Source organism: Moschus berezovskii, chromosome 21 (genome assembly GCF_049115385.1).
Source record: "Moschus berezovskii isolate FMDL1 chromosome 21, NW_MosBer_1.0, whole genome shotgun sequence".
NCBI lineage: Eukaryota > Metazoa > Chordata > Mammalia > Artiodactyla > Moschidae > Moschus > Moschus berezovskii.
Window position 1 is genome coordinate 62,148,312 of NC_142480.1, and position 25,543 is coordinate 62,173,854.

General features: G+C 44.5%; 1 protein-coding gene across 5 annotated transcripts in view; it reads left to right on the top strand.

Annotated features, from left to right (window-relative positions):
- The first annotated feature begins 297 nt into the window (after positions 1 to 297).
- Positions 298 to 25,543, top strand: part of PGPEP1L (pyroglutamyl-peptidase I like) — a 79,206-nt gene continuing 53,960 nt past the window's right edge. The window contains exons 1-4 of one of the 5 annotated variants that reach the window (XM_055417722.2): positions 299 to 744; positions 3,335 to 3,434; positions 8,574 to 8,809; positions 14,797 to 14,849. In XM_055417722.2, the coding sequence (XP_055273697.1) occupies positions 8,776 to 8,809; positions 14,797 to 14,849 (87 nt within the window). In that variant the 5' untranslated portion in view covers positions 299 to 744; positions 3,335 to 3,434; positions 8,574 to 8,775. Of the gene's footprint in view, positions 745 to 3,334; positions 3,435 to 8,573; positions 8,810 to 14,796; positions 14,850 to 25,543 lie in introns of those variants that run through there. The other 4 variants (XM_055417725.2, XM_055417723.2, XM_055417726.2 and 1 more) reach the window with 4 other exon arrangements.

Consider the following 25,543-nt stretch of genomic DNA (forward strand, 5'->3'; position numbering starts at 1 on the left):
CGCGGGGTGGGGCCCACGCAGAGGCCGGCGAGGGAGGCGGGCGCGCCGGCGGCCGGGCTGCCCCGCGCCCCTTACCTGCGGCTCCGCGGGCGGCCTCCGCGTCCATGCTCCCGCGCGCGCCCCGCGCCCCGCCCCGGCTCGGTGCCCAGGGGTGCCCCGCACCGCCCCGCCCGCGCCCTGAATTGCTCGGGTCCCCACGGCCCCCGCCCCCCGCCCCGGCGCTATCGACCTGCAGCCTGTCGCTAGGGACGCCGGCTCCCTACACAGTTTGCCCAGCGAGTTTGCACCACTCATCACCACCTCCGAGGAGTGGCGAGTAGGTAGTATCCCTCTGGGGCTTCCCTGGTGGCTCAGATGGTAAAGAATCCGCATGCATTCCGGGAGACCTGAGTTCGATCCCTCCGTTGGGAAGATCCCCTGGAGAAGGGAAAGACTACCCACTCCAGTGTCCTTATCTGGAGAATTCCAAGGACAGAGGAGCCTGGCTGGCCCCAGTCCACGGGGTCGCAGAGAGCGGGACAGGATTGAGCGACTTTCCCTGCCACACATTGACTGTTCCTGTTGGAAGAGAACTGTTGGCAGCCTCACGTCCTCACCAGGATCCCACTCTCCGGGCCCCTTCCCACTTTCTTCTACTATTTCTATTTCTGTGGACAAGAATCCCTGGTTTTATGCCTTTTTGAAAATGTATACAGTTGAAAGGACGCTCAAAGACAACGAATGACACTCAAAGCAGGGCATCAGGTAATTTTTTCTGCCCATTTTTATGTTTCTTTCCTAACAACTGTAAAGTGCTTTTTCTGATAACTAATACTTTTATTTATTAAATATTCAAGTTTGTACTCACTTAAGAGAGCAAAATTCAATGAGAAGCAATTGCTCCTCTACTATTTCTTCTTGGCCTGTTTCAGGGTGTTTTTTGTCAGGGTGGTTTTAAAACACCAATGGCCTTGGAATCCTGTGCCAGTCAGCTGGCACCTCCCCTCTTTGGCTGGCAGCTCTGGAGTTTGCCCTTGGCCTGGCTCCCTCCAGCTCCATCCTCAGCCTTTCTGGCCCTCTGCCCCCAGGATGGGTCGAGAGTTCATTTCCCTGCTTTCTCCCTGCACCCCAGCAAACACTGGCTCAGGGGAGCCTCTTAGCTACTCCCCACGGGGCAACCCTACCTTTGGAACAACCCACCTGAGGAAGACCAGGGGATCCCCAAGCAGAAGATGAAAAATGGCCCCAGTTTCACTTCCGTTGCATATCACTGCAGTATCTGATGTGTCCAGAGCTGGAGGCTCCCCTTAGAGCCACCCTGACTCGTTTCTTGCAACTGTGAGATTTCATTTTCTACAATGATGAAAACACAGAGCTTCTTGAGTGATAGCATTTCAGACACTTAACCTCCTCCAAACACCTCCTTGTTTTCATTCAATGCACATTTGTTAGGTTCCTACTATGGGACTTATGAGGCTTCCCAGGTGGCACTAGTGATAAAGAACCCACCTGCCATCACGGGAGATGACATGTAAGAGACACTGGCCTGATCCCTGGATTGGGAAGATCCCCTGGAGAAGGGATAGGTACCCACTTCAGTATTCTTGGGCTTCCCTGGTGGCTCAGATGGTAAAGAATTTGCCTGCAATGTGGGAGACCTGGGTTTGATCTCTGGGTTGGGAAGATCCCTTGGTAGAGGGCATGGCAACCCACTCCAGTCTTCTTGCCTGGAGAATCCCCACGGACAGAGGAGTCTGGCGGCTACAGTCCACAGGGTCACAAAGAGTCGGACAACTGAAGCAACTTAGGGCCTACACTGTTCTAGGTTATAGGGATTCAGCCATGAACAAAATGGACAAAACCTTGCCCTCACGGAGGCTAGTTTCTGGGCAAGAGTGGGCAGGAGATAAAGAGAACAGAATAGTATGTTAAATAAGAGCTAAGGGGAAAAAAATAGAGAAAGGGGATGGGAGGAGGGAAAAACCATGAAGAAAATGAGCCATATGGGAATGGAAAATGGCCAAGGCTACAGCAAGTACAAAGTCCCTGAGGTGGGAAGAAATCTCTTTTTCAGCCCCTGTGCCTGTGTGGAGCCCCTGATAAATCAAGGATTCTACTTAAGCTGTTGGCACATAGAGGTGAGGATTTATTAATCCCTGCTGCAAAACATACAGTGTTTGTTTGAACAAAACATGTTCAAAGGCCTTGATACCTTTTTTTAAGTTTTTGTGTTGTTTTTTTAAATTACTTACATGGTTACTTACTGAATTCCTGTTACTTTTTTAAAAAGAAAGAGCTGTAAACTGAAAAGTTCCCTGCTTCACAGCTGCTTATTCAACTCCTGTCCCAAAGTTAGAGCTTTAGTCAAATATAGTTTCTGCGTGTTCTGTCTTGCTTGGGTAGGCTGAGACCACCCCCAAATTAGAAATAAACCGTTCTACATTTGCTTTCAGTGTTTGTACTATTTGGGGTCTTTAGATTTGAATTTTAAATCCAACTAGAATTTATTTATGTATGTAGAATAAGGAATACATCTCACTAAAGCCAATTGTTCCTACACCATCAAATGGTTCATTCTTTCCTCCACTAATTTTAATTACTTCCTTAACCATTTATTAAATCCCTGTATACATTATGACTCTTGCTTTATTACCCTTTTTACTATTTCTACAATAGCACACAGTTTGAATTACCACAGCTTTATCATATATTTAAATATGTGAGAGGACAAACATTCCCTCATCAAATATTAGAACCAACTAAGTAAGGAGATTGAGGTTTGATGGAGGTTGTGCCTAGTTTTGAACACTGACTTGCAGATTATTAACGGCTTCAAAGTTTTGAGTCCTTTCATCAAAGAACATAGCACACCTTGGCTTGGTCAGGTCTTTTACTTTACTCTTCCTTTTTTTTTTTTGGTGCCAAAGTTCTACAGTTCTTATAAATAGATCTCATATATTTCTTGATAGGTTTATTCCTGTACATTTCTGATATTTGTTGGCTATTTTTAATGGCTCTCTCTTTTCTTCAGTTAAATTTACTAACCAGTATTGCTCGTATATAAGAAAATTGTTAGCTTGGGTAAATGCCAGTCTCATATCCAGCCAGTTTTATGAGATCCAGTAGTTTTTAAAATCATTTATCACAGAATTCCTAGGTAGACAATCAGATAGTCTGTAAATAAGTGGTTGATTTTAAACCATCCTCAAACCTACTTAGTCACATGGCACTCACTTTTGACACCAAAATTGCCCTTAACTCTAACAAAGAAAAATGAAAAATAGTGTTATATATATGTAAACTGGAAAATAGGGGCCTGGCACATGCCTTCAGTACGGTCTTCCCTTCATTCCAGGAGGTTGGTAAACGCGCTGCTTCGTCCTTCAAATGGCCTCAGTCATCTACACAGGAATTTCCTCGGTGTTAAGAACACAACTGTTCCAGCCATTCCCAAGGTATTTGTGAAATCTGAAAGAAAAATCCAGTGTTTAAACAATAGGGCTAGAGAGGTATTGGATTTAATAAGAAACCAATTGCTGTAGCCGCAGTTGTTACTTTTCAGTCAAGAGAATGTAGTCCTTAAAAAAAAAAGGGAAAAAAATCAAGACTTAGCAAAAATCAAAGGAAAAATACAAGACCAAGGAAAAATATCCACAGACCTTTCTTCTATAAAATATACGAAAACTGTTTGAGGATGGTTTAGAAATCAACAACTTATTTACAGACTATCTGATTGTCTACCTAGGAATTCTGTGATAATTGATTTTAGAAACTACTGGATCTCATAAAACTGGCTGGATATGAGACTGGCATTTACCCAAGCTAACAATTTTCTTATATACAAGCAATAACCGATTAGTAAATGTAATTGAAAAAAGAAAGAGATTTACAGTAAAATAGATTTACAATCTATCACAGCAGACTGTCAGAAATTTTAAAGCACTAGTTTTTAAGCTATTAATTCAAATTTCATAGGTGAAGTTACAAAACCTATTATCTTTCAAACCAGTTTCCCATGGAAGGCTAAGATAATCCCAGCACTGTTATATGGTCTCTAACATACCAGTTTCCTAATTGTTTCAGAGCAGTTTTAAATGGTTGTTTCAGAATGTTATAAAAGTCTCAAATTTTTTATATTTAAATAACTAAATGTCATAAGCATTTGAGAGTGAGGCTTTAGTAGGAAGGTTGAAAACAAATACATGACATCTGAACTCTCCCCCAAAATGAAGCACAGCTTCAGGATTCCTTCTTACCTGGGTGGTGGAGCCAAATCTTGCCCGGCACAACCAGCAGTTACATACAGATAAGTGAGAAAAAATATCAGTTGATAACTGCTTCAGAGAGCTAATTCCAAAACAGTTAAAAATCACACGTGGTATCATTTTTGAGAACAAAACTGTCTACCATATTCATTCAGAATGCTCCTCTAATGTAACACCCAGTGAACCTAACAAAAAAAGAGAAAGCAACGGGCTTTTGATGGAACATTCTGAATTACTTAATCCCTGTTTTGATTTTAATTAAAACCTGCTCACTTAACTGAAAATCTGTTCATGTGTACCACGAGGTCACTTCACCACCAGCTGTGTCATGTTCTGTATAGGAGAAAAATTGTATTCTAGGGCAGCGCTTGGCAAACTACAACATACAGCCCCTACCCAGCCCACTGCCTATTTTTGTGCAGCTTGTGGGCTAGAATAATTTTTACATCTGTAAATAGTTGAAAAAAGAAAAAGGAGAATAACAGTTTGTGACACATGGACATTAAAATTTCAGCGTCCATAGATAATTATTGGTACACTGCCACACCCACCACTTGCATATTATCTGTGGCTGCTGGAAATACCATGTGGTCCACAAGCTTAAAATATTTACCATCTAGTTCTGCAGAAACTGTGTGTCCACCCCTGCTGGATGATTAAGATGAAAAAGCAAAGTAATAGGGGAGGTTGAGTCACAAAGGCTACCTTAAAAGAGTGACATTTTTCAAACTGCTTTGACAGGAGGCAGTTTGGCTATCAGTTCTATGTCTTATGGTAGAGTAAGTAGCTGATTTGGAAGCAGTGATGTTTGACAGAGGAGAGTTATTATTATTTATGATTAAATTATCATCATTATTATTATCTTAACCACAAGTGCTTCTCGCTGATGTATTTTCTCCACCTCCTCAGAGGAATTTGACCAGTTTGATTACATCTCATTTATGTCAAGTGTACAAAATGTGTTGCAAGAGTTGTCTGTGTTAGAGACAATAAACAAACCTTTTAAATCCTTCTTGCTTAAGCAGGAAGTCACAACTTGCCAATAAGAAAATTAAAACAAACCTCACAGCGCTGTGTGTTTGGTTCAAAATGAGAAATATTTTAGGTCTTGGGATAGAGTCATCTTGGCAGACCGTGTGTCCTCCCTGGTGAGAACACCTGCATATTGCTGCTTGCTTTCCTGTTCACTGAGAGAGGGTCACACCTTGTCCTCTTAATCCCAGAGTCAAATATGATTACAGGGATTTTCCTCTTGGGAATCTAACTTGTAAGGAAGATCACTGTGCTTTTTGTTAAACAAGTCAGCTCTCTTTAGTTGCCTTATTCATTCTCAGGCTTACTATATTTCATCGGTCTAAGGATTGTGTTTGACACTGGTGACTGTTGGGGACCATTTGTTTTACAGTGAAAAAAGTGCAGATGTCAGACCTTAAATCCATACTTCTCTGAATTGTCTTATTTTTGAGAGTGAGAATGTGTGTGGGTTTTTCTCCCAAAGGGGGATGAATACAATCAGACATGTCACTGTGGCTAAGTCAAAATGTATGTCTCTCATTTTCTTGTTTATTGATTATAAAATTAGAGAAAATTTTAGGATATAAGGAAATAAGTGACAATTCCAGGACACATTTCAGTTGCAGTTAAAATAGGAATCAGTTCAGTTCAGTCGCTCAGTCGTGTCCGACTCTTTGCGACCCCATGAATCACAGCACGCCAGGCCTCCCTGTCCATCACCAACTCCCGGAGTTCACTCAAACTCATGTCCATCGATTCGGTGATGCCATCCAGCCATCTCATTCTCTGTCGTCCCCGTCTCCTCCCACCCCCAATCCTTCCTAGCATCAGACTCTTTTCCAGTGAGTCAACTCAACGCATGAGGTGGCCAAAGTATTGGAGTTTAAGTTTCAATATCAGTCCTTCCAATGAACACCCAGGATTGATCTCCTTTAGAATGGACTGGTTGGATCTCCTTGCAGTCTAAGGGACTCTCAAGAGTCTTCTCCAGCACCACAGTTCAAAAGCATCAGTCAAATCCTAGAAAATCAAAATTACAGCCTCATTATCAGAAAAGTAGAGAAAAGTAGCATTGTTAAAAATGGGCAGTCTTAACAGCTGAGGAGTCTATTTTGAGGCATGATAAGTTGACATTAGTAAACACAAGTTAAATACCCAGACCTCGTTCAGTTCAGTTCAGTTCAGTTCAGTCGCTCAGTCGTGTCCGACTCTCCGCGACCCCATGAATCACAGCACGCCAGGCCTCCCTGTCCATCACCAACTCCCGGAGTACACTCAAACCCATGTCCACAGAGTCGGTGATGCCATCCAGCCATCTCATTCTCCGTCGTCCCCTTCTCCTCCCGCCCCCAACCTTTCCCAGCATCAGAGTCTTTTCCAGTGAGTCAACTCGTCGCATGAGGTGGCCAAAGTATTGCAGTTTCAGCTTTAGCATCAGTCCCTCCAATGAACATCCAGGATTGATCTCCTTTAGAATGGACTGGTTGGATCTCCTTGCAGTATAAGGGACTCTCAAGAGTCTTCTCCAACACCACAGTTCAAAAGCATCGATTCTTCGGCGATCAGCCTTCTTCACAGTCCAACTCTCACATCCATACATGACCACGGGAAAAACCATTGCCTTGACTAGACGGACCTCGTTAGTTGTGTTGATATCAGAGTTTGACCTTAGCAGTAATGAACTTTACAAATGTGGGCATTTCCAGTGATTTAATCTCTTCATTTGTAAGTGATGGACAAACCCTTTTGATAGAAGGACTAGCTGAGTGACATGAACCAGGGGATCCGTTTATCAGAGATGGGGGTGGGAGGCGGGGAGGAAGAGAAAACATCAACAGTGACAATATGAGAAATTGGTTATTACTTTGAACTTAGATTTTTGTATTGTCTGTGTTAATCTCAGAATAAGATGACATGCAAAGCCTTCTGTATTTCCTGCAAAACAAGGTCGCCCCAGCTTCCCAGAGCAGGCAGGGAAAGAAAGGCCACTGGGGGCAAATGCCACTTCGCACCTGTTGTCTGCTGTAAGTAAGCCTGCAGCCCACACCAGGGGCCAATTAAAAGGAATGTCCCATCGGTTCAGTGACCCAGGAAGGCATCAGATGGAGTCTAGTTTGTTGGAGTGATTCCAATTAAGTAGGGGAGGTGTACTTTTTTTTAATCAGGGGGCCAATTAAGACGAAACCTCAAAGTCACACCCTCTATTAGGGAGTATTCTGAACTTGGGGAAGCAGTGTGATGCTGGGGGACATGGTGTTTTACTGGCTTCCCCTGGATGGAGCCTATGATGGCCTCACTCAGATGTGGAAAAAGAATTACGGTTTGTTTGTTCTTTTTTTTTTGGCTGTACTACACGGCATGTAAAATCTTATTCCCCAACCAGGATTGAACCTGTGCCTGCTACTTTGGAAGGGCAGAGTCTTAACTACTGGGCCTCCAGGGAAGTCCTAGAATTATGGGTTTTGTACCTCTTGTTAGAAAGGGTTTGTTTAAAAAATTAAAATTAAGTATTTTTAATTTTTAAAAAGTTCTTTTTTGTTTTTTAAGTAGTTTATTCTGAAAGGTCAAGAAGTTTCATGTTTCATGACATGGCTTCTTCAATAGAGGAACTAGCCCCAGGTATTAGCTCTTTTGGTTACTCGGAACCAATTAAGGAGGAGAGGGGAATGTCCCTGGAGCCAGGAGGCAAGCCCACGCATTTGGCTGGGCATGTAGCTAGTCCGGTGCCCTATTGGGCGCTGATCGCAGTCAGAATGGGGGTGGTGAGACCCCAGCCAGGGAAGCCCGCGCAGACTTTCCGGCTATGTGAGCCTCTGCCCCCAGGGCTGCGGGAGGACTGGCTACAGTGCCCGGCGCTCTCTACCCAGGAAACGGTGCTGTGACCGTCCCCTCTTCACAGAAAGGAGAAAAGGGTGGGGAGAGATTAACTGGCCTGAAGACCCACAGTTCATAGACGGCTGGTACTTTCAACCATCGCTTTTAACCATAAGCTTCATCTGTGGTTTTGGCTTGTTTCTTTTTCCTTTTTTTTTTTTTTTCCCCTCACATATTCTGCAGAATCAGTTTCAAGAGTTACCACATTTTTATCAAGCCAGGGTCTAAACAAACACCTTGTAAGTGTCCCTGCCATCATGACTTGCTGGGGCTAACGGGTGGCAGCAGCTTTTAGCTCCCGCCCAATCCCAGTCCCAGGCAAACTGGGACAGCTGGGCGCCAGACTCACGTCTGAACACAGCAACCAACAAAGTGACCCAGAACCAGGTGGCCGGAAAGACCGTGGTGCTGCTCTGACCCTCTGCTTTTCTGTTGCTGCAGGCCCTGTGCCCAGAGCCGGCTATGTCTGCTTTCAAGGGGCATTGTTTACACCCTCCTCCCAACCCAGTTTTCAGCCTCTCAGAGCTCCCCAAATGCTGCGGGGTGCTCGGTCCCCATCCATCCCAGCCAGAGGCAACACCAGCCAGCGGGGCCCGGCCTCTGACCCGCGCAGGCGCACAAGCGCGCTCCCCACTCCGGTTCCATGGATTCCCAGTCCGGCTGCGTGGTGGTGACCGGTAAGGCGACTTTTCTGCTTTCCACTTGCTGCTGCCTTTAGCCTGACCGTGGAATGCGCACTTGCCTGATTCTGGTCATAAATAGTTTCCTCGTGGGGCGGGGGAAGAGTGGCAACTGGTGGTGCCAATAATTGCGGATGGAGCTAACTTTCTGCTATGCCCGTTAAAAACAAGCAGGGGCCGAGAGGCGTTTCTGCTTTGTCGTGTCATTGACTTCAAATAACCCTGGAGTGGCATACACAGTGGTGCCCACATGTGGCTTAGACCTTTGTCCTTCAGCCCACGGGGGTGGGGAAGCGGAGGCTGGGGCCCCTGTGGCATCCACTAGGGTGCAGCTATTAATAGGCAGCAAGGAAGGGGAGCAGGGAACGCAGAAAGAAGGGGGCATGACCACCCCGAAAGGGGCACAGAGCTCCCCCCGCAAACTGAGGCTTTCCAGCCGCTCAGGGAACTCGCAGCACCCTCTGAGAGCCACCAGTTAGAGTTTGAACCCCAGAAGGAGTGGTAGCCGCCCACTCCTACCTTTTACCAGTGCATTCAAAATCAACCCCAGACACCCCCAGTCATTGTTACAGCTGGTCCCTGGAGGGCTTGATTTCTTCACACAGCTCTTTATTTTTAGTCAGTCACATTTGGCATATTGGAAGTTTTCTGAATTGTGTGGATGAAGGAAACAAGACAAGGGTTCCTGTGGGGGGCGGAAATTGAACGTTACCTATCTTAATATTTTCAGACTATAATCAAACTCCTGTTAACCTTCTGAGAAAAAGAAAGTTCTTTCGAAAACCCTTTATCTCCCTTGTTCTCATTTGTGTTATTTTGGGTATTAGAGATTGGTTCAAATTACCCTTGAATTCCTAAGGACATTATAACGTGATAAATGTGATACTTGTCACAAGTGAAATCTGAATGCTGAAGCCCCAGGGCAGGTCTTAGACTCACATCAACGACCCCTGCCTCTGTCCTGGCAGCCTGAGATTTGCTGGCAAGCTCTAGATTGTTTGATGGTACCTGATAATCAGCGGTGATTTGGGAATGCCCACTGGCTTCCAGATCATGGCCTTCTTTTATTAAAAATGCTCTGAGCTGCCAGGGGCGGTCTTTTCATTTAATTGGATTTGCTTCACATGTAAATCTCGCCAAGACATTGGCACGTAGACAGATGGTGAGGGAACAGGAGTTCTGACAAACTGCCTCAAGACCAAGGCCTTCGGACTGGCAGCACGCAGTGACAATGGGAGACAGAAAGCCTGCCTCCCTCCACAGGGCCTCTCGTGATTCCAGAAGATTTCTCCAGCCACTTTTCACAAGTTCCACCCAAGGACTTGCCAAGTGTAAAGTGTAAGGTTTGATCGTGCAAAACAAAAGCTTCAGACCTTCATTTGCTGAGTTGTTTTGCCTAATTGAAAACAGAGAAGAGATGATCTGAATACACTGATCTGAATATGATTCTAAAGCAGCATGTGATTTGGCGGGGACTAAAAATGTCACTGCATTTTTAGTATTCCTACAGTCATCCCAGAACGTACTTAGTTTCCCAGTTGTTTTTTCTTAATCTCTTTATTTTCCTTTCTTTTTTTGCTTGGCAATTTCAGTCTTATTTATTCTATAGGATTCAGTCAAAGTCAGAAAACACCACTAGAATTCCTGGGACATCCTGTCCCAAACTTTTCTCTTCCCTGAGAAAGCTTTACCCTTTGTGAGTAAAGTTGTGAGTGCTCTATACCCAGAGGTTCCCTAACTTCAGAGCACAGTCTTCTCCAAAACTGGCTTCTGCTCTAAAGGTTGGAGGTCCAGGGGTAGGGATAGGGGCAGGGTTCCAGAGGTTGGTAGTTAATCACTGCTCCTCCCCATATCGGAATCATGATTTGAGAAATGCATCCCAGGAATCAGATTGCTAGAACTCAAAGCCTCACCTGGTAAAGCTGAGCTAGAGAATGCTACTTCCACCTGCAGCCCACCGCCCCCCACCCTGCAGTGAGTCCGTCCCCAGTCATAGACCCGTCTGCCAGCCGCTGACCTTCCCTACAGGGCCAGGCAGGAACCACTGAGCTCTGAACACAGGCCGCACTGCAGGAGAGATGAAGGGAGAGGCCCTGGAGGAGGCCTGGCCCCTCCTCCTGGCACACCATCCTAGGGGGCGTGTGATGGTTAATTTCGTGTGTCAACCTGACTGGGCCACGGAGTGCCCAGACCCCTGGTTAAACATTCTGTCTGGATGTGTCTATGAGGGTATTTCTGGAGGAGCTTAGCATTGAAATCAGTGGGCTCAGGAAAGCAGTGCCTTCCCCAGTGTGGGTGTATGTCATCTAACCCATTAAGGGCCTGAATAGAATAAAAAGCCCAGGAAGGCTGAATCCCTCCGTCTGAAGGCATGGACTGATACATCAGTCTTCTCCTGCCCTCAAACGGATGCTCCCAGGTCTCGGGCCTCCAGCATCGGACTGAAATTTGCTCCACTGGCTTTCCTGGGTCTGCAGCTTGCAGATGGCAGACAGATCTGGGGAATTCTCAGTCTCCATAATCAAGTGAGCCAATACCTTATAATAAATTCCCCCATACATACATATATATATATATACACACACACACACATACATACATACCTGTACATGCCTCTCAGTTTCTGGAGAGAGAAATAGGGTCTGAAGTACAGGTGAAATCTCAGCATGGAAAAGAAAGGGCAGGAGCCCTAACCGGTAGGCACAGTGCCCAAGTGGGGGTTAGGGCTGAGAAATGGTGGCATTCAATGATCAGAGAGAATAGGGCAGACCAGGGATCTGGTTGCAGCCCATCCCATGCTACTCGGAGAGACGGTGAAAACGGATCTAGCATTTGCTGAGCACCCACTGGATTCTGGAACTAATACCAGCCGTACTCAACATTGCTTAATCTGCCCCCAGGAGGTCCGTACCTGAACCACCATGAAGGTGAACAGGAAGCTTGGCCCTGCTTCCTGTACTCCGGGCAGTATTGCAGATGCTCCACTTTATTGATTTATTCAATCTGCAAACAATTCTGTTAGATTAGTGTGATTAGTGCCCATTTTACAGATGAGAAAGCCAAGGCACTGAAGCTGAGGAACTTGCTTGAGATCACCGCACTGCTAAGTGGTGGGGCTGAGATGAGATGCCACAGCAGAAGCCTGAACCCAAACACTGAGGTCTCTGACAACTCCTGGCTGTCGTTGGGCCGTGGCCTGAGCTTTGATGGGGCTACTGGATGGTGCAGATGCCATTAAAAGGATCAGCAATCATAGTGAGAAGGTGTGGGAGTCTCTCTCCCCAGTCCAGCAGAAAACCTTTCCTAAGCTAGTCCCAGAGGGGGCTTGCTGTCCTCCCCAAAGCAAAATTCTACTTAATTTCCTTTTATTAGAGAGCGTCATTGCAGTTAAATTACATAATCATACACACAAGCCCTTCTGTCCACAAGCCTCATCCGGCTCTCGCTCTTCCCCCATGTAAAGGCCTCCCCTGCCTCTTCCGTGGGGCTGTCCTCGCCCAGGCTCACTCCCTGCAACTCCTCTTCCTCTCCCCCGGTAAAGTCCTGGCTCACCCCCACTTCCTCCTGGAGACTTCCCCAGTCATCTCTACTCCAGCTGCTCTCTCCCCCTCTGAAGTTTGCTGATCCTAGTTGTTCAAAGCCTTGCTAGTCCAAATGTGGCAAGGACCAGTAGCCTTAGTACCACTGGGGAGCTTGTTAGGAACTCAGAATCTCCAGCATCACCCCAGACCTGCCCAATCAGATTCTATATTTAAATGAGATATACGTGCACATTAGCATTTGAGAAACTCTGGACTAAATCATACTTCTTTTTAGGTTTTGAAATAATTATAGATTCACAAGAATTTGCAAAGAAATGTATAGAATGGTCCCCTAGAGCCAGACCCCCAATGTTAGCATCTTCAGTGTCAAAGCTAAGATACTGACCTTGGTGTGACTCTGTCTGCGTGTGTGTGCACAGCTCTACGCACTTTTATCTCATGCTTAGCTTCGTGTAACCACCAACATCAAGAAAAAGAACAGAACCAAAATCACAGGGTTTCCTCGAATTATACCTTTAGAACCACACTCACCCTTTCCCCGGTCTCTAACTCCTGGTAACCACTATTCTGCTCTTCATCTCTCTGATTAACTTTTTAGATGTAAATTATAGTTTACAAACATTATATAGGGAGAATCATACAATGTGTATCATTTTGAGATTGGCTTTTTTTTTCATTCAGCATAATTCCCTTGAGGTTCATCCAAGTTGTGTATACCAATAATTCCTTCATTTTTAAAGCAGTTTTAGCATCTTTATTGAGATGTAATTCACATGCATACAATTTACTCATTTAAAGCATATAGTTCAATGGCTTTTAGTGTAGTCACAGTTATGCACTTATCACCACAATCAATTTTAGAACATTTTCATTACCCTGAAAAGAAACTCGAACCCCTGATTCTCATCCCTACTCCCCCACTCCACACACACACACACACTCCAGCTCAGTCTTTACAGGCGGCTGATGCGGACGTCTCACGTAAATAGAATGATACACTTTTGTAACTGGCCTCGCTCACTGAGCCTAATGTTTTCAAGGCTCATCCATGCTGTCGTGTGGCCATAGCACTTCATTTATTTTTATTGACAGATAATGTGCCATTGTATGGCTAATGCCAGTTTTGTTTATTCATCATCAGCCGGTGGACACCTGGGTTGCTTCCACTTTTGTGTTTTCATTGCTCAGCAGTATTCTATGATCTGGATGAACCAGTTTATTTAACCATTCACTCATTGAAAGACATTGAGGTGATTTCTAGCTATGGGCTATTACAAATAAAGCTGCAGTGAACATCTGTATACAAGTTTCTGTGTAAAAGTAAGTTTTTATTTCTCTGGGGTAAATATGGAGCAGAGAAAGTCCTTGGAAGTCCACTTTCAGTTTTAAAAGGACCTGTCAAACTATTTCCCAGTGGCCATACGATTTGACCTTTCCACCAACCATGTCTGTGTGACCCAGTTCCTGTTCATCCTCGTCAGCTTTTAGTATTACCAGTATTTATGTCTTAGCCTCTCTGACAGAAATGTAGGGACACCTCATTGTGACTTTAATTTGCATTTCTCTGATGGCTGATGACGTTGAACAGTTTTTCATGTGCTTATTTGCCACCTATATATCCTCTTCAGGGAGACGTTTCTTCATATCTTTCCCCCTTTTTTAATGGACTGTCTTTGAAAGTTGAGTTTTGAGAGTTCTTTATACATTCTGCATACAATGCCTTTGTCAGATGCCTGATTCGCAGCTGTCTGCAGCATGTCTTTTCATCCTCTCAGCAGGATTTTTTGCAGAGCAAAAGATTTTCATTTGGATGAGGTCCACTTTCTCATTTTTTACTTTTGTGGATCATGCACTTGGTATCAAGTCTAAGAACTCTTCGCCTAACATTCTGTCCCAAGATTTTCACCACTAAGCCCCCAAAAGTTTTATTATTTTGCTTATTACATTTGGGTCCATGATCCATGTGGAATTAATTTTTGTATACAGTGCAGGCTGAGGGATCCATTTTTTTTTTTTGATGGGTGTCCGATTTTTCCAGCCCTGTCTGTTGAAAGGCTATTCCATCTCCACTGAGTTGCTATTGCACCTTTGGTCACAAACAACTGGGCATACTCACAGGGGTGTGTTTCTGGGCTCTCCACGCAGCATGCATTTTAACTGGAGATACATGCACACACCTCTGGAGCCCTCCTCCTTAGTGGTGGATCAGCCCCACATTCCTTTTGGGCTCCCCCACAACATCTCACATAAGAGGACTTGGCAAATGCTCCCAGATTGGTAAGATTGCAAGCTTCCACAGGAAAAGGGGTGCGTGGAGCCCCCACTGGTCCTTGATGGCCCCAGGAGCCACAAGAGGTCCCCAAGGAGATGGGGGGGAGCAACGCAGAAGCAGACACCTCGGCCCAAGCCTGGCCTGAGCAAACCACCTGTCCTTGGTTTCAGGTTTCGGGCCCTTCCGGCAGCACTTGGTGAATTCCAGCTGGGAAGCGGTAAAGGTAAAATCCCTACAAGCCCAGACCCAGGAACTCAGGGCCCAGCTGGTTCCTTCTGTGATTCTGAGAAAACCCAGCTTATAGTCCCCTTGGTGACCAGATCTACATGAGAGGGGAGAGCCCTGGGATGCGGGCTAGGCTTTGGTCCTTGGGCTGTGACTCACCTGCACCCAGGGGGCCCATCGAGCTCAGCAGTAAGAAAACAGGCTAAAAGGATGCCCTGCGAGGGCTGGGGAGTGGCCCAGGCAGACTCTGCTGCCCTGAGAACTGAAGATGCCTTCTGCCTGCGGGGTCTCAGGAAAGTCACAGCCCCCAGCCTCAGCGTCCTCACTCATGAAAATGGGGGAATACTAGTGCTGACCTCCAGGGTGGTTCTCAGGAATAAAAGAGGGAAGTGTGCGAAGCAAAGAAGCATGTAAGTCTGTAAAGGTAACTTTATAAAGCATAGCACTTGGCGCATGGTAAGAGCTTAATACATGGTTATTATTATAAACAACATGGCTTAATTTTTAAGAAAATAATCAGAAGAAAGTGCATCCTAGGACAGGACATGAAGGGCGGTCTCGTCTGTAGAGCAGACCTCTCCTCCCTGAACCAATTGCTTCACTTGTACCCGTCCCCACACGATGTCACTTAGAGGCTCAGAGCCGGCTATTTATTCACACTTGACCATCAATTTCATGCCTCTGTTGGATCAAGCCAAAGGTGGAGTCTTGAGTCTATTCTCAGAGTTTCCCAGTCAGGCTGAAAATGTAGCAAAACCACTTGAATCGCGCATTGTCAGCCACTGTAGCATTGATTTTCTAGCCTGTCTGCACAGATGCAGTCAAGGAAACTCTCCACTCTTGAGTTAGAACTTGGGCTTTTTTCAACCAGCAAAAAAACTCAGAGAACCCCAGGCTCACTGCCAAGCCTCACTGCGGCACATAACATGCCAGAAAGGCTAGGTCAGGGCTTTATGAGTTTCCGGGTGTTTGCAGCCAGTTCCTCGAAAAACAAGACTTTTTCTGGTAAATCCCAAATGGGTCCTGAGCCCTTCTTTTTTCAGTCATGAGAATGGAAAAGAGCCAAACTGCCAGGGTTCACCTCCCTGTGCCAACATTTGCAAGGCAAGTCACTCAACTTTTCTGTGCCTCAGTTTTCTTATCTGTAAAGTGGGAAGGTTGTAATGACTGTAGGAATTAATACATGTAAAGCCCTCAGAGCATGACAGAGAACTGCTAATGCTCACAAATATCATTATTACTAAGAAGCTACTCTACAAGTCAGTTTTCTCAGTTGTGGGCTAATGGAATCTGACTTTGGAGATCCACACAGGAAATGGAATGAGGGTAGAGAATTTTTGGTACATTTGCTGCTGCTGCTGCTGCTGCTGCTAAGTCGCTTCAGTCGTGTCCGACTCTATGCGACCCCATAGACGGCAGCCCACCAGGCTCCGCCGTCCCTGGGATTCTCCAGGCAAGAACACTAGAGTGGGTTGCCATTTCCTTCTCCAGTGTGTGAAAGTGAAAAGTGAAAGTGAAGTCGCTCAGTCGTGTCTGACCCTTAGCGACCCCATGGACTGCAGCCCACCAGGCTCCTCCATCCATGGGATTTTCCAGGCAAGAGTACTGGAGTGGGGTGCCATTGCCTATTCCGTGGTACATTTAAGATTCACCAATAAAGCCGGAGAAGCGGGGCAGGAGGGCAGAAATAGAAGCAGGCTAGGGGTTTCCAGGAAGGGGAAGCAGAATGGCAAACTGTGTGTTCTGAAGGGCCCTTCACTTGCAGAGGAACTAGGTAAGACAGAACTTCTGTGCACTGCTGGGCACACAGTAGTGAAAGAAAGCTCTTGTACAGTGTACCACCACAGAGATGCATCACACATACCCAGGGCTGCAGCCTGTAGGAGCGGGTGGTCAGCACCCACAACATAAAAAAGGCAGGAAGGGCATATGCCGTCATCAATATTATCATTAGCAAAGGGGTTAGAACAAAACCACAACTCTTTCTGTGAGCTGGACCCTTGAAGGGGCATCCTGTGGTCTCTAGCACCCAGACTCCCAACAAAGTATATGCAGTTTCTCTTGATTTTTTAAAACCTCATATTTTCTACAAACAAGTAAGTTAGGGGCTTCCCTAGAGGCTCAGTCGATAAAGAATCTTCCCTCAGTGAAGGAGACTCGGGTTTGATCCCTGGGTGAGGAAGATCCCCTGGAGAAGGAAATGGCAACCCACTCCAGTATTCTTGCCTGGAGAATCACATGGACAGAGGAGCCTGGCGGGCTGCAGTCCACAGTCCATGGGGTCGCAAGAGTCAGACAGAACTTAGCAACTAAACCACCACCATCGCCGCCACCCAAAATAAGCTCAGCATTTATTTCCCATCAAAGATCACCAAATATGCAAAGAAACAAACTACCCTGAGTAAGAATGAGCAAAAGCAGATTTCGAACCTGAAGAATCAGATTCTAGATCATTCTTCTAGATATTATCAGAAAATAGCATAAATGTATATGGAATGTTTGAAACAATAATGATAGAATCACAAAAAGCTAGCAAAAAGACTATCAAAAGATTAGGCAAATTGAAAAAGGGAGTAATAGAGCTTATGAACATTTAAAATACAACTGTTGAAGTGAAGAGTTTAACAGATGACTTAAAAGACAGTTTTGAATTATGCTAAGTAAAAGATGTCATTCACAAAAAATATATAATATTTGTGAAATTATTATACTGAAAAAAATAATAAATGGCTGATTGTGGGCTTCCCTGGTGGCTCAGATGTGAAAGAGTCTACCTGTAGTGCAGGAGACCTGGGTTCCACCCCTGGGTCGGGAAGATCCCCTGAAGAAGGTAATGGCTACCTACTCCAGTATTCTTACCTGAAAAATCCCACGGACAGACAAATCTGGTGGGCCATGGGGTCGCAAAGAGTTGGACATGACTGAGTGACTAACACTGCTACTTTTACTTTTTCAAGCTTAACAATAAAGGACTGAACTAAAATATAGGACAATGAAAGCATAGAAGTCAAGAGGAGTGACTGAGTCTTCTCAGGCCCTTGCCTCGACAGGCATCCTGATGTCAAATCAAATTCAGACTTTGTTAAGTTTTATAAATCTATATATGACCAGTTGACTTACAATGTTGTCTTAGTTTCAGGTATTCAGCAATATGTTCAGTTATACATATATGTGTGTGTGTGTGTGTATATATATATATACTCTTTTTCAGATTCTTTTCTAAGACTGGATATAGTTTCCTGTGCTGTATAGTAGGCTCTTGTTTATCTATTTTATATATAGCAGTGTGTATCTGTTAATCCCAAACTCCTAGTTTATCCTTCCTCCTTTCCCCTTTAGTAACTCTAAATTTTTTTTCTGTGTCTGTGAATTTTTTCTCCTTTATAAATGAGTTCATTTGTATCATTTTTTAGATTCCACATGTAAGCGATAGCATATGATATTTGTCTTTCTCTGTCTGACTTCACATAGTATGATTATCTCTAGTTCCATCCATGTTGCTGCATATCAGTTCAGTTCAGTCACTCAGTCGTGTCTGACTCTTTGTGATCCCATGACTGCAGCACGCCAGGCTTCCCTGTCCATCACCAACTCCTGGAGCTTGCTCAAACTCATGTCCATCAAGTCGGTGATGCCTTCCAACCATCTCATCCTCTGTCATCCCCTTCTCCTCCTGCCTTTAATCTTTCCCAGCACGAGGGTCTTTTCCAATGAGTCAGTTCTTCGCATCAGGTGGCCAAAGTATTGGAGTTTTAACTTTAGCATCAGTCCTTCCAGTGAACACCCAGGACTGATCTCCTTTAGGATGGATTGGTTGGATCTCCTTGCAGTCTAAGGGACTCTCAAGAGTCTTCTCCAACACCACAGTTCAAAAGCATCAATTCTTCGGCGCTCAGCTTTCTTTATAGTCCAACTCTCACATCCATACATGACCACTGGAAAAACCATAGCTTTGACTAGATGGACCTTTGTTGGCAAAGTGCTGTCTCTGCAAATGGCATTATTTACTTCTCTTTTATGGCTGAGTAATAGTCCATCGTGTATGTTTATCACATCTTCTTACTATTCATCTGTTGATGGACACTTAGGTTGTTTCCATATCTTGGTTATTATAAATAGTCCTGATATGAATGTTGGAGTACATGTATTTTTTTGAATTAAAGTTTCTCTCCCTTCCAGATATAAGCCCAGTAGTGGGGTTGCTGGATCATGTGTTAACTCTATTTTTAGTTTTTAAAGGAACCTCCATATTGTTCTCCATAGTGGCTGTACCAGTTGACATTCCCACTGATAGTGAAAGAGGCTTTCCATTTCTTCATACCCTCTCTCAGTTCAGTTCAGTTCAGTCCCATACCCTCTCTAGCATTTATTACTTGTAGACTTTTTTTATGATGAGCATTCTGACTGGTGTGAGGTGGTACCTCATTGTAGTTTTGACTTGCATTTCTCTAATAATTAACAATGTGGAGCATCTGTTTATATACCTATTGGCCCCATCTGTGTGTCTTCTTTGGAGAAATGTCTATTTAGGTCTTCTGCCCACTTCTTGATTGGATTGTTTTTTCTTTTATATTGAGCTGTTTGCATAATTTGAAAATTAATCCCTATTGGTTGCATCATTTACAAATATTTTCTCCCATTCTGTAAGCTGTCTTTTCATTTTGTTTATGATTTCCTTTGCTGTGCCAAAGCTTTTAAGTTTAGTTAGTCATTTGTTTATTTTATTAACATTATGAGATGAATTCAAAAAGAAAATTGGTGCAATTTATGTCAAAGTTTTGTGCTTATGTTTTCCTCTAGGAGTCTCATAGTATCTGATCTTACGTTTAGGTCTTTAATCCATTTTCATTTTATTTTTGTATATGGTATTATAGACTGTTCTAATTTCCCTGCTTCATGTGTAACTGTCATATCTTCCCAGTATCACTTATTGAAGAGATTGTCTTTTCTCCATTGTATATTCTTGACTCCTTTGTCATGGATCGATTGACCACAAGTGCAGAGATTATTTCTGGGATTTCTATCTTGTTCCCTTGATCACTGTGTCTGATTTTGTGCCAGTACCATACTGTTTTGATTACTGTAGCTTTATAGTGTAGTCTGAAGTCATAATGTGTGATTACTCCAGCTCCATTCTTCTTTCTCAAGATTGTTTTGACTATTAAGGGTCTTTTGTGTTTTCATACAAATTAAAAAAAAAATTATTTTGTTCTGGTTTGGTGAAAAATGCCCTTGGTAATTTGATAGGGATTGCATTGAATCTAGATTGCTTTGGGCAGAATGGTCATTAACAATGTTGTTTCTTCCAACTCAAGAACGTGGTATATTTTTCCATCTGGTTGGGTCATCTTCAGTTTCTTTAATCACCATCTTACAGTTTTCTGATTATAGGTCTTTTGCTGCCTTAGGTAATTTTATTCCTAGGCATTTTATTTTTTGATGTGGTGGTAGATGGAATTGTTTTTAGCTTTTCACCATTGAGTATGATGTTAGCTGTGGGTTTGTCATACGTGACCTTTATTATGTTGAGGTATGCGCCCTCTCTGCCCATGCTCTGGAGACTTTTTATCATAATGGATGTTGAATTTTATCAAAAGTATATTCTGCATCTACTGAGATGATCATATGGTTTTTATTCTTCAATTTGTTAATGTGGAATGTCACACTGATTGATTTGCAGAAATTGAAAAATCCTACCATATTTGGAATAAATTCATATATATATTTATAATTTGATAGGGATTGCATTGCATTGCATTGTGTGTATATATATATATATATGTATATATATATGGCAAAATTTCAAGAATAACTATGAAGAGTAGAAAAAATTTGTGACTTTCAAGAGAACACAGAAACAAAACAGAATATGAAAAACAAATGAATACAACTTTAATCAAAGGGGCCAAAAATCACCCATAGGAAATCTGCTGAACTAATTATTATAGCTCATCCAATGACACTGGCTGTTGCATACTCCCACTGGCATTACTGTTGCCCTGGGAGGCTGGAAGTTTCTTCTGTCAGAGAGAGTTGCTGATTTGAAGTCAAAGATGAGTGCATCTGACTGGGTGATCGTGCTCTGGCCTCACTGAGATTGATCTTTCCAGCATTTATGAGGGGAGCTGGGCCCTGTCTTCCACCAAGACCCTAATTTTATGGGACACCCCAATCAGAGGAAGGCCAAAGAAATAATAATGTTGATATATACATAAAATATTATGTCAGCTCTTCTCAGTTCATCCTATAGATATAGATATATGCAGTTCCTGACTTGGAAGACAGTTGCACTCATCTCATATGCTACCAAAATAATGCTCAAAATTCTCCAAGCCAAGCTTCAACAGTACATGAACCGTGTCCTTCCATATGTTCAAGCTGGATTTAGAAAAGGCAGAGGAACCTTAGATCAAATTGCCAACATCCACTGGATCATAGTAAAAGCAAGAGAGTTCCAGAAAAACATCTACTTCTGCTTTATTGATGCCAAAGCCTTTGACTGTGGAAAATTCTTAAAGAGATTGGAATACCAAACCTCCTTACCTGCATCCTGAGAAATCTGTATGCAGGTCAAGAAGCAACAGCTAGAACCAGACGTGGAACAATAAACTTGTTCCAAATTGGGAAAAGAGTATGTCAAGGCTGTATATTATCACCCTACTTATTTAACTTATATGCAAAATATATCATGAGAAATGCCAGGCTGGATGAAGCACAAGCTGGAATCAAGATGATTGCCAGGAAAAATATCCAATAACTTCAGATACACAGATGACACCATCCTTATGGCAGAAAGCAAAGAAGAACTTAAAGAGCCTCTTGATGAAAGTGAAAGAGGAGAGTGAAAAAGTTGCCTTAAAACTCAGCTTTCAGAAAACTAAGATCATGGCATCTTGTCCCATCACTTCATGGGAAATAGATGGAGAAACAATGGAAACAGTGACAGACTTTATTTTTTTGGGCTCTAGAATCACTGCAGATGGTGACTGCAGCCATGAAATTAAAAGACATTTGCTACCTGGAAGAAAAGCTATGACCAACCTAGACAGCATATTAAAAAGCAGACAACAAATGTCTGTCTAGTCAAAGTTATGGTTTTTCCAGTAGTCATATATGGTTGTGAGAGATGGACCATAAAGAAAGCTAAGCACTGAAGAACTGACACTTTTGAACTGTGGTTTTGGAGAAGACTCTTGAGAGTCCGTTGGACTGCAAGGAGATCCAACCAGTCCATCCTAAAGGAGATCAGTCCTGAATATTCATTGGAAGGACTGATGTTGAAGCTGAAACTCCAATACTTTGGCCACCTGATGTGAAGAACTGACTCATTGGAAAAGACCCTGATGCTGGGAAAAATTGAAGGCAGGAGAAGGGGATGACAGAGAATGAGATGGTTGTATGGTATCACCGACTCAACGGACATGAGTTTGAATAAACTCTGGGAGTTGGTGATGGACAGAAAAGTCTGGCGTGCTGCAGTTCATGGGGTCACAGAGTTGGATATAACTTAGCGACTGAACTGACTGACTGACGACTAATACATGAGTCTCTTCCTGTTCCTATTCCACCCCAGCTAGGTGTGTGCGCGTGCTTGCTAAGTCGCTTCAGTCATATCCAACTCTGCACGACACTGTGGACTGTAACCCACCAGGCTCCTCTGACCATGGGATTCTCCAGGCAAGAATACTGGAGTGGGTTGCCCTGCCCTCCTCCAGGGGATCTTACTGACACACATGGGGTCCAACCCACGTCTCTTATGTCTCCTGCATTGGCAGTTGGGTTCTTTACCACTAGCTCCACCTGGGAAACTCCAGGCAGGTGTACTGTAATACATTTCTGACACTAACCCCCTGGAGTACACACAGACTTCCACAGATTAAGGGCAAAGTCCTCCGCAAGACTACCTTCCCTTCAGATACCAGCTGCATTTCAAGGGTCCCCAAATCATCTGTTCTTCTGACTATAAGTTTGGGAATTCTCATGACCTCTACAGTTTTATAATTTGCTAGAATAACGCAGACAACTCAGGAAAGCACTAGACTTACATTTTTTAAAATAAAGGATACATATAGGGTGAGGTCTGGGTGGCTCCCAAATGCAGAAGTTTCTTGCCCTCTTACTATGGAGTCAGGGCGAGCCCCCTTCTGGCACATCAATACATTTATCAACCAGGAAACTCCACTGAACTTCTGTATGCAGAGTCTTCATTGGAGTTTCATTGTGTAGGCAAGGTTGATTAAATCACTCGCCATGTGATTAAACTACGTCTCCCCTCCCTGAAGGTCAGGCAACTAGAAGTCCCCACCAACTAATCAAGTGGTTGGTTTTTCTGGTGACCAGATTCCATCCTGCAGCCATCAAAAGGCTACCATGAGTCACCGTATCAGCATAACAAAGACACTCCTTATGCTCTGGAAATTATGAGTTTTGATGCTGTATGCCTGGAACTGGGGACAAAGATCAGATATACTTTTTTTCTATGTCACAGCTCCCTAGAGGGGTTCCTATGTAAGGAGAGGAGGTGGCTCATGAATAAGATAATTATAACTCAAAGCAGATTCTGGAAGTGCGCTTGGCGGCCCCATGGATCTGTCTCTTGCTTCAACAGTGCTTGGACAGAACAGACCCAGGGACGCCCCTTGCTCCAACCTCCTACCAACCTCCAACCTTTTTTCCAGTCGCAACCTCCGGAGTCAGCCACTCAACTGTCTGCGATCACCGGGACCAGCCACCATTTTTTAACTCCTTATTACCGACCAATCATGAGCTCCCAGATTCATCAGAATTATTCTACCGAGGTGGAGGCCGCCGTCAACCGCCTGGTTAACATGCAGGTGTGGGCCTCCTACACCTACCTCTCTCTGGGCTTCTATTTCGACCGCGACGATGTGGCCCTGGAGGGTGTGGGTCACTTTTTTCGTGAATTGACCAAGGAGAAGCGCGAGGGCGCAGAGCGTCTCTTGAAATTGCAAAACCAGCGTGGCGGCCACACCCTCTTCCTGGACGTGCAGAAGCCATCTCAAGATGAGTGGGGTAAAACCTGGGACACTATGGAAGCTGCCCTTCTCGTAGAGAAGAACCTGAATCAAGCCCTGTTGGATCTGCATGGCCTGGCTTCTGCCCGCAGAGACCCCCACATCTGTGACTTCCTGGAGAACCACTTCCTAGATGAGGAAGTGAAACTCATCAAGAAGATGGGTGACCACCTGACCACCCTCCGCAGGCTGGCTGGTCCCCAGGCTGGGTTGGGCGAGGATCTCTTCGAAAGGCTCACTCTCAAGCACAACTAGGAGCTTCTGGAGACCAGTGGCCTTTGAAGAACCCACCTAATATCAGGGCTGCCTGAAGCCCCTCTCTGCAGCCACTTGGCAGCTTTTTAACACCCTGGAGCCCTCTCTCAAGCCTTGGACCAAATGGAAACAATAAAGCTTTTTGCAGCATAAAAAAAAAAAAAAAAGCAGATTCTGAGAAGGGCTCCACTATGAGACTCTGAAGAGGAAAAGATTAATTTCATTCCGGAGAACATACAAAAGAAAGGAATCTAAAGCAAAGGGAGAAAAAGCTGCACCCCTGGGGAGGGGGTCACTGCGAAGGCCATCTGGTGGAAGCAGCAGTGAAAGACAGGGTAACTTCTGACAAAAGGGAGTAAATTTTCCAATCCTTCATGCACTGGGTGCTCCAAGACACTTCATGCAGAGCGGCTTGCTGAATTCTTTCTGCAGTCTAAAGAAGTTGATACTGTTATTTCCTTTTGCAGGTGAGGAAATGGGTGCTCAGAGAGGTTGACGATCAAACCTACATGCCATGAAGTGGCCAAGCCTAGAATCCAATCTCGGGTGGTTCTGCTAAGGAAAGTCCAGGTTCACGCGACTTGCCTCACTCTTCACCTGGGGGAAAACAACACTCAGTTCAGAAGAAGACCTCTTCTAGCCCAGGAAAGACTTTTAGGAAATTCCCTGGCAATCCAGTGATTAGGACTTGGTACTTTCACTGCCTGGGCCCAGGTTCAATCCCTGGTCGGGAAACTAAGATCCCACAAGCCATGGGTTCGTTTTTTTGGCATGGCAAAAAAAAAAAAAATGCAGCATGGCTTTTAAACTTTCCAGAACTCAAGAAATCAAGACCCACTACCCAGTGAGCCAGGGGTGAGCAGAGTGAGGCTCACCGAAATGCCTCAGCCCGATGTCCACGTCATCATGGCTGACTCTCTGCTGTGAATTCATCTCAGCCGTCTCTGAAGCTCTCCCATCAGTGCCTGAGACACAGACAGATGATGAGCTGCTTGATCTTCTTGCTCACAGTGAGACCACAGGCAAACCCAGGCCCAGCTTTGGGGCCATCTGCCACCCATTTGCCTTCTCCACTGGTCCCTGCTATCCACCTATGGTTTCTGCTTTCCCTTTCTTTCTGGTGTTTTTCTCCAGGGCAGAGGTACTTGCAGTCTCTTTAAGGGCTACTTCACCCTCGGTTCTTGGACCACTGTTTCTTCCTGCACCATCTAGGGTTATTCAATGTCCTCCACTATTGCGTGTGTGTCGACTCCTCTCAGTATTAAACCCTCTGGATCTGGCTTGAGATCTCCCTGGGAGTATCCACTGAAAGTGCCAGCCTGTGGCCAACAGAGCAGCCATCGTAGGGGTAATCCTCTAAGTGGGGTGTTAAGACAAAGGTCTAAGCTAGTTCAGGTATAAA